The sequence below is a fragment of the Carassius gibelio genome, chromosome A9, assembly GCF_023724105.1.
Source record: "Carassius gibelio isolate Cgi1373 ecotype wild population from Czech Republic chromosome A9, carGib1.2-hapl.c, whole genome shotgun sequence".
In the NCBI taxonomy this organism is placed as follows: domain Eukaryota; kingdom Metazoa; phylum Chordata; class Actinopteri; order Cypriniformes; family Cyprinidae; genus Carassius; species Carassius gibelio.
In genome coordinates, this window is record NC_068379.1 from 1198507 (window position 1) to 1207295 (window position 8789).

The window sequence follows — 8789 nt, forward strand, 5'->3', positions numbered from 1 at the left end:
CCGCGTGTGGAAAAGAGAGGTGGATCTGGCAGGTTTGTACTTTATAATCACATTGGGTGCAGGCACTACCTAAACCACTTTAACTGAACAATGGTGAACAATTGACATTTTAAGGATACTACTATAAAATATATTAGTATTATGCATTATAGAAAACACACACAGCCAGTAATACCAAACAACATCATTTAATATCATATTCTTCACATTATTATTAAATCAATAAATAGATAAATATTTCATCCAGAACTGGTTGTCAAAATGACATCTCTGAATCTTCTGACGCAGCTATGTTAGATATAGCAACTATAACACACAAAATATATATTTGTTTACAACAACAGATAAACAGGTACATGTATAAATACAACAAATCACTTCTAGGTCACACAAATATGTCCTTCATACACAGTTGAACTGGAAATATATATCACTCTCACACACACACACACACACACACACACACACACACACAGACAATAGTATTGGCACCCTTGGTAAATATGAGCAAAATATGCTGTTAAAAATATAACACTTGATTGAATTAATTACATTATTATATAATTCAAGAAAAGGATTCTTTAAACTGCAAGGTTCTTTCAGTAGTTTGACTCAGATTGAGGGTTATATTTGTTGGATTGATTATAAAACACTTTTCCACAGACTGTTTTGCTCATGTTGACCAGGGCTGCACATTGTATGACATCATCATCATTATATCTATATATATATATATATATACACTCACATTCAAGTCAACAGATCTCCAGACACAGAGACAGAACATGACAGCAGCTGAGGCCGTCAAACAAAGAAATCAAGCCAATTTAACACATTAAAACATATCCCACATCACCATCCAATGAACAATACGGTTCTGTTTCTCGTTTCTAGAGTCGTCATTTCTGTGACTTCACTAAAGTTCATGAAGATTCAAAGACATTACTGTGCAGATGAAACTGATCAGACATCACAGATAGTGTCAATATACGGTTTGTTCCACATGTGATGTGTATTGAATCCTTATGTGTGTTTGAGCGGTATATACTGCACTGAAGGGCTAGTCCGCTTTATTAAATGAATGAAGTATAGAGAAGAGATATTCAAGAGAGCATCTGATTAGACAGAAATCTGGGCGCTTGAAATGAGTCAGAAAATGAGAAACTGCAGAAACCGTCACATGCTGATCATGTTTCATGTAAATGGCTTTAATATGTACTATATATTTAGTGCACACACAGCTCAGTCGTGACATCTCTTGGTGTGAATGTCTGTGATGTTAGTAGACCTGGTGTATCTAGACTGGACTAGGACAGAGCCTGGCTGCTGCTGTGGTCACACAAACACAGAAATCCACTCCACAAACACCAACCACTCGCTGCTCAGGCTCACCAGCTGTATATGAGCTCGGTCCAGCTCGGGATCTATCCTGACCTCTGATCTCTGTACGACCGGACTGATGATGGACTCCACTGCAAGCGTCCCAGCGGCCGTATTAATATCCCAAACAACCACAGGCACCATTGACCGATAGCCTGTATAATGACCTGAAACGAGCCGGTGAGGAGCGCATCACTCACACGGGATTTGGTTTTTGGAGATGTGTCTGCACTGAGGAGGTTTATAATCTTTATGGTCAATTTGTGCAGGATAAGTGATATCTAGACATCGTTAAGATCGGCGTGTCTGCTGCACACTGGGATCACTAACTGAACTCTAGATATATATTACATATAATTCTGTGTAACCCAGTGATGTGTTACTGGCCTGACGTTCAGACAGGTTTATTCACACGAATCATCTACTGTGAACATCTGAGCTGGTTTGGCTAGAGATTTCCTAGTTCAGTGTAGGTCCAAGCTTCATAAAACATGGCTAATGCATGAGTCGCTAGTATTCTCAGCACATCAGAGAGAAAACCCTGAAGCAGGTCACAGATGGATCACAGGCAGAGCACCAATCAGAACACGAGGCAGATTACTGCACATCAATCAACTCTTTCATTAGTTTTATTGATATACACAACATCAGCACTACCAAGTTTTGCAACTGAATCTTACAGGACATTCTCCGCAGTAAGGTGGAAACCTCACCTAACTCTCACCGCTGTACTACAGAGACGCAGCACTTATTCAGGGCATTCAAACGTGACCATAATAAATCATTCTTCTGACATGGATCATTTTCATTTTTATCTTTCTGGTCAAATTGTGCTGTCATGTGACCATAATATAAGCGGTATAATCCATGGGTAGGTGTGCACACAATGTTAATATACTCCATAGAGCCATCCAGACTGTTTGTCTCCACCTTTTGCATTAAAATCATGTAACTCACTATAATGATAAAAACCACACAAGTATAGCAGGGTCTTGAGATATCTGCAGTCTGAATATGAATGGCATTAGACTGAACAGTGACTTAAATTCACCAAACAAAGCTATCATGAGGCTTCAGGAGACATGGAGAACCCACTTTATATTACGTGTCTACATCAAGTTACATAAAAATATACAACACACAATATACTTACTGTTTAAACATGTGATTTACATAATACTTTAATTTAAGTACCTGCCTGTAATGAACTACACAGTTGACTGGACCCTAAACCCACAGCCGATTCCATCTGTATCCCAAACTCAATAGCTGCAAATCTGGGCATGCATGTACACCAAAACCAGACTGGATCAAATATAAATACTAATACTAATATTAAGCCGGGTATAGTGCATGTGCCACAAGGAGTACTTTTTTTATCATCTTTGGATCTTAACGGTCTGTTCGCTTTCAGATACCAGACTTGAGGCTGTGTAAGTAAAGACAGCATGATCGTTTCTGGGTGAACCATTGCATTCAAACGTGAAATAGATTACAGACAGTAACAGATGCTTTTAAAAACCTATTGCACTATAACAGTAGTATTCTAAGCAGACTAAAGCTTGTTTCATACATACCATCAATCATGTCAGGTCAGGTCAACAGTCATTGCACTACTTGTTCCCCTCCATGAGTATTGCACAGTTTTGGCCTGCTGTCAGGGTGCAGCTTGTCTTCAGTATGTAATCACTCAGCGCTGGAGTCCGGGCTCATGTGGCCCTCGTCAGTCAGGACATCGGTGTTCAGGAACGTTCCTGCCACAGATCCTCCGTGCCGCGGCTGAACAGGAGCCAGCTCTGACAGGATGATGTTATCATGGGCGACGAGCGTGGCCTTGTCCATCGTCTCTTTGCTGTGTCTGGTAACCACTGCGTCCAGGAAGTCATACTTGGGCGAGAGCCTGCCGCTCTCAAACAGATACTTGGCCATGTATGAGAAGGCAGCGTTGCTCAGAAGAGAAGCCAGCATGGAGACGGTCTTATAGGGGAACCTCTGCTCCACGAAGTGCTCCACCTCCCGCGTGAGACGGTGCTCCTTCTGACGCGTGGTCCAGCCGGGGTAGTAGATGAACGGGGGAAGCCTGAGGTAGGGCTCGCCCCCGCCGACCCGCAGCAGCAGCCCGAACACGTAACCAGCCACTGAGCCGTAGGTGTTGGTGCCCTTGATGAACAGCACACAGAGGAGCTGAGGGAAGATGATGACGTACACCAGGTCTGAGCTCAGGTACCACAGGCCGTACACAGAGCCCGTCAGGAGGGCCATGGCGGTCGCTAGCGCTCCAAACACAAAGATGGTGATCCTCATCACCCACACGATCTCCCGGTCCGACGCCTGCGGAGACACACGTTACACAGCATTCAGAGTAACTCTAATTACTCAAAACATCAAATCACAATGGACTTGCTTATTTTCTTCCATCAGTGCACATTATTATGAATTTAAAAGAAAGTTAGTTATCTTTCTTCAAAATATAAACAGTTAAATGTAAGTCTACTGATGTTGTCTGGGCCGTACAATAATAAACGATTACAGACAAACTATTTACACAGCCTCAGATCCAGTGTTTGATGAAACTGTTCAGTAAAGACATTATAACACTACAGTATGACAGCGCTGCAGAGATGAAGAATCGATGCGGGAAACTAAACCTGGAAACAGGCTCTGTCTCTGGTTCCATCGTCCTGAAGTCAGTGGTGGCTTGAGGTTTTTTATTATGCCTAAAATAAGGTCTTAAACTATTTTCCAGTTTTATATTATATATTAGTAATACCCCCTTGTTGTTTTTCTCTCTAGAAAAAGGCAGTTGCTAGCAGTTATCTAAATGGCACTACAGGACATCATCACATCGACAGGTAATAATCACACTTCTGCTAAATACAGTAACTCAGACGTTCAGAGAAAATGCTTTGAAATACAGACTGAAAGAGTAGCTGAAGCTTAAAGGGGGGTCTAATTCTATTTCATGCATTCTGAATTATTTACACTGTTAAAGAGTAAGAATCTCATGCTAAACATGGCCAGTATTTCAAAAAACGAGTTGGACGCATGGCGGACTATTTCTGTGCCAAATATACTTCTTCCTGGTTTTGAATACGTTTTGAGGTCACATGACCATGATGTAGTTCAGTTATATCCTACATTTGGTTTTTTACTTCTGCTGACTGCCTTTTGACTTCATCATCTTTTTATTTAAGATTATCAGGATGAACAAAACATGTAAGAATCATAAACTTTTATAGGTCACCGAGTTTATTTTCTGCTATGATCCAAAAGAAAATGGAGAAATGAATTTGAGTCGGGTCTCCGGTGGTGGAGGAGAATTTGTAATAATGTTAAAAAACATTGTTTCTAATGGAAGCAGTCTGTGTGTTTTTAAGGTTGCTTCAGTTGTGTTTAAACAGGTTTTACACGAGTTCATCAGTGTTTCACATGTGGTCACACACATTCATCGACTGGTCTCATGTGGAGCGATGGTATCAAGAACTTACCGACTGGCGAAAAGCAAGCTGGTAAATATTGCGTGCGAACATGGAGCTGGCTGAGAGGATGGAGGAGTCTGCGGATGACATCACAGCGGCTGACACCGCCCCCAAACCAAAGAAAGAGACGAACGGAGGGCAGAGATGCTGCAGGACGATGGGCAGGATCATGTCCGACTCGTCCTTCTCCACCGGAGGAACCGGACCGTACGACGTCTGGTTCCAGTCTCAACACACACACACACACACACACACACACACACCGTTTTCATCAGGTGGTAATGTGTGAAGCAGAAATATTATAGAAAATAGGAAATGCATGTTATTTCGTAAAATGGTCTGTAATGGCAAACAAACATTCTTGAAATAATGTGCCTGATTGAAATGTGAAGTATGTAATAGCTGATTTACTGTCTTTATTCATTTGGGCTGAGCAGTAAACATCTGCTGATTAGCTGAGACTCTGCTTCACGAGCCTGCGATCAACAGCTTTAATGAAGCCCCTGTGGATTCGGCTGTATTCGGCTAAACGCACGACTCCTCAGACATGAATGACAGCAGCCATCTGGAGTCTCAGTGTGCTCTCAGATCCTCTCTCACTACAGAGAAGAGGGAAACACGCGTGTTACCTGTGGAAGCTCCTATAGCTCCGATCAGGACGGACGGCACGGCCATGACCAGACAGCCGAACGCAGCCAGGAAGGACAGGACTTGAGCGTAGCTGGCCGAGGAGGCGGAGAGCACCCGCTGGAAATACACCTGCCACGGGATCCCACCCAGCATCTGCACACACACACACACACACACACACAGTCGCATTGATGTTTCGATGTATTGAAATAGAATATGACTGATGTCAGCGTGGGCTTTGCTGTGGCGTGAGTGTTTCTGCACAGACTCACAAGAAGACAGAAGTTATCAGCCCACATCCAGCCATCAGAAGGATCGATCTGGCCCAGCCACGGCGACTGGAACACTGTGCTCACTGCGGTGACGCCGATGTCTGACACAGCGGGATTGGACAGGGCAAACGGCACGCTTATCCACTAAATAAAGACACACGGATATGTGCTGACATTTCCAATGACATCCAGCTGCTTTTAACTCAATGTCAGCTCATTAACAACACAAGCCAGGCAAAAATAAACAGTACTGGGACATGTTAAAGATGGGGTGGAAATTACAAAACAGATCACACTTCCGCCTGATTTTAGTGACGCAGATAAAAGCTTAGGCTCAGCAGTTCAACTCTATCCACTTTCATTATTTAGTCAAATGTGTGGCTCCTCTGGAACACTTCAGGGTTTTAATGTTTATTTAGCTGCATTACAACACGTGCATGCAGGGACAACCCGAACACCTGGAAATAAGACTCTCTGCAGACATGCACATGTTTGTAGAGGAGACTCACCAAACCTATGAAAATGCAGAAGAGCTGGACGACATCTGTGTACGCCACCGAGTACAGTCCCCCCACCAGCGTGTAGAAGATGGCAATCAAGGCTGAAATCACCACTGACATGTTGATGTTGATGTCCACGATCACGCTCAGGGTTGCTCCTGTGCACACGACAGCCAGGGTTTTATTCCTGATCTACTGATCATAATACGTGTCTATGGAGCTTAACGTCTGGTAAATGTAGTGTATTTCATACCTAAGGCTGACAAAATGGCGGCTGACCAGAAGATCTCTCCCAGCAGAGCAGGTATGAAGAGCAGGCCTCCCATTCTCTTCCCATAGAGCTGCTGGAACGGGTCGAGCATCGTCACGTAGCCTTGAGAGCGCATGGGCTTGGCGAAGAACAACCCACCTGGACCAGATGAAGCACACTGTCAGCCTGACCACATACTGAGGGATATGAAGATATGTGTGCTGAAGAATAGCTCTCAAAGATGAGTTCTCTTTACAGACCCTGGCCATCAGGTCTTTTTATTTTACAGTCTTTAGTATTTGTAACAGTCATCACTTGGCATTCTGAGATTGTGTTGAGAGACATTCACAGATGACAGGTATGGACAGAAAGCCACAAACCTCTCGTTTTCATTTAATGAGCTAATACACTGATTTCCAATCCATGGATCATTAGTGTACTATCATCTCACCTACTACCAGACTGAGTGCGTAACCGAACGGCGCCTGAGCCCAGGCCAGACCGGATCCGGGCAGATACACGGACTCAGCGGTGCCATTGATGTAACCTCCGCCGACCCAGGTGGCTGCGATCAGAGAAACAACCGTGAAGACAGACGAGAACCACTGAGCTCACGGTGTGTGTGTGTGTGTGTGTGTGTGTGTGATGTGTGTGTGTGTGTGTGTGTGTGTGTGTGAGTGTGTGAGTTCACTGTGATGTAGGCGAGTGTGTATTCTTTAGACACACACTATATTCATTCCTTGATTATTCCATTTAGTTTCAATATTCCCATTAACTAAACAGAACAAGTGACTGGCTTTCGGAAATACCTTCATTTCTAATTAAGTAGAAAAATAATTTATCAGAAGAAAAAACAAAACATCTTAAATCAAAAAACCTTTCCTTCCAAAAACAAGATTTAAATAAAAAGACATTTGTAGAAGTATTACTCCCTTCAAAACAAGTCCCTAACTCAGGAAATGTCCTTCTTATCAACCAACACGCATTTAATAATAAATAGACACATAAATACAAGTGTATTCTACACTAACTCTTCCAGTATTTCCATCACAGATGCAGTAATGAGTGTCTGCGAGTGAGACGAGAGCATCACCTGTCATGGTGAATCCACCTACAAACAGACCGATGTCTCGGCCACCGATCATGATGGACTCACTGCGGTCCATTCCCTCCGAGATCCCAGAGTTCTTGTTCTTCCACGCTGCCCAGATCCCCACCACTAAAATCAGCACGTAGAAGATGATGATGGCCAGCAGTCCTTCCACATGAATGGCCATCTTACACTGACCCACACAAATCAGAGCAGCACTTTGTTCTGTCGCTGGAATCATTTAGGAATAACACATTCACATTATGGTATGGGAAAAGGAAATTATGCTAAATAATATGTATAGCTTAATTATTATCATTACTTTTTATTTATGCACTGTTTTTCTTTTATCTTTCACAATACTTTTTGTTGCATACATACAAGCTTTCCATTTGAATGCAACCTTCTTTATTTTATTTGAATAGCATTTTTTTTCATTTCAAATTAAACAATGGTATGACTAAAAGCAACAAGTCGACTCATAGTACAGTACATAGTAAAAATGAAATCAATAAAGCAGAAAAAATAAAAAAGAAAGGTATTGTTAGCTACCTCTGGAGACAGTGAATCCTGAGCGAGCAGAATGAAGACAGGAGGAGGCTGAGGACTGGAGAGGATGAACTTCCTCAACAACTGTTTTATATCGCTCTCACTCCCCCCTCCTCCCTCCCTCTCTCTCTCTCTCTCTCTCTCTCTCTCTCTCTGTCTATCTGTCTCTCTCCCCTCCCCCTCTCCTCCACCCCTCTGTCTCTCTCTCAAGGGGGATGATCTGGCCCAGCTATCCTTACCACAATGATAATTTAAAAAATTGTCTATTTTTTTTATTACATTTTTTATTTTATTTTATTTATTGAAAGAATTAATAATGAAAAATTATTAAATGAACTGACGAAATGGCCCCACAATTTAAAAAAGTTTTCTCTGTGGAGACATTTGGTCCTCACAACATAGATTAAACAAATAACCAGAATTAAAAAGTGATTTATTGAATCATTCATTCAAATGATTTGTTCATTAAATCTGATTCATTTAGAAATGAGGAATGGGACTGTGGCTGCATCAACAACAACAAAATAGGTATGTATGTTCTGTATAGTATGAATGTAACCTGTTTTTATACATTTTCCATGTTGTCTGTCACATCACCTATCAGCATCAGTTGCATCGCATCACTGGCGTTCATAAATC

The 8789-nt window shown here is 42.2% G+C and overlaps 1 protein-coding gene across 1 annotated transcript; it reads right to left on the reverse strand.

Moving 5' to 3' along the window:
- Window positions 1-205: 205 nt before the first annotated feature.
- On the reverse strand, window positions 206-8255 carry LOC128019411 (high-affinity choline transporter 1). Its single transcript, XM_052605376.1, has 8 exons — window positions 7605-8255; window positions 6963-7076; window positions 6515-6670; window positions 6271-6419; window positions 5762-5905; window positions 5489-5642; window positions 4869-5086; window positions 206-3711 (listed from the first exon to the last, which is right to left on the reverse strand). Exons 1-8 carry the CDS (start codon window positions 7840-7842, stop codon window positions 3067-3069), a joined length of 1818 nt encoding a protein of 605 aa, XP_052461336.1. The 5' UTR covers window positions 7843-8255; the 3' UTR covers window positions 206-3066.
- Between the last annotated feature and the right edge of the window lie 534 nt (window positions 8256-8789).

Excerpts from the sequence above, each read along its gene's own strand:
- LOC128019411 (XM_052605376.1), bottom strand. The coding sequence starts at position 7,842 with ATGATTCCAGCGACAGAACAAAGTGCTGCTCTGATTTGTGTGGGTCAG. Across the intron at positions 6,671-6,962 it reads CGCACTCAGTCTGGTAGTAG|GTGGGTTGTTCTTCGCCAAG; the intron begins GTGAGATGATAG and ends CATCTGGTCCAG. Across the intron at positions 3,712-4,868 it reads AGCTTGCTTTTCGCCAGTCG|GCGTCGGACCGGGAGATCGT; the intron begins GTAAGTTCTTGA and ends GTGTCTCCGCAG.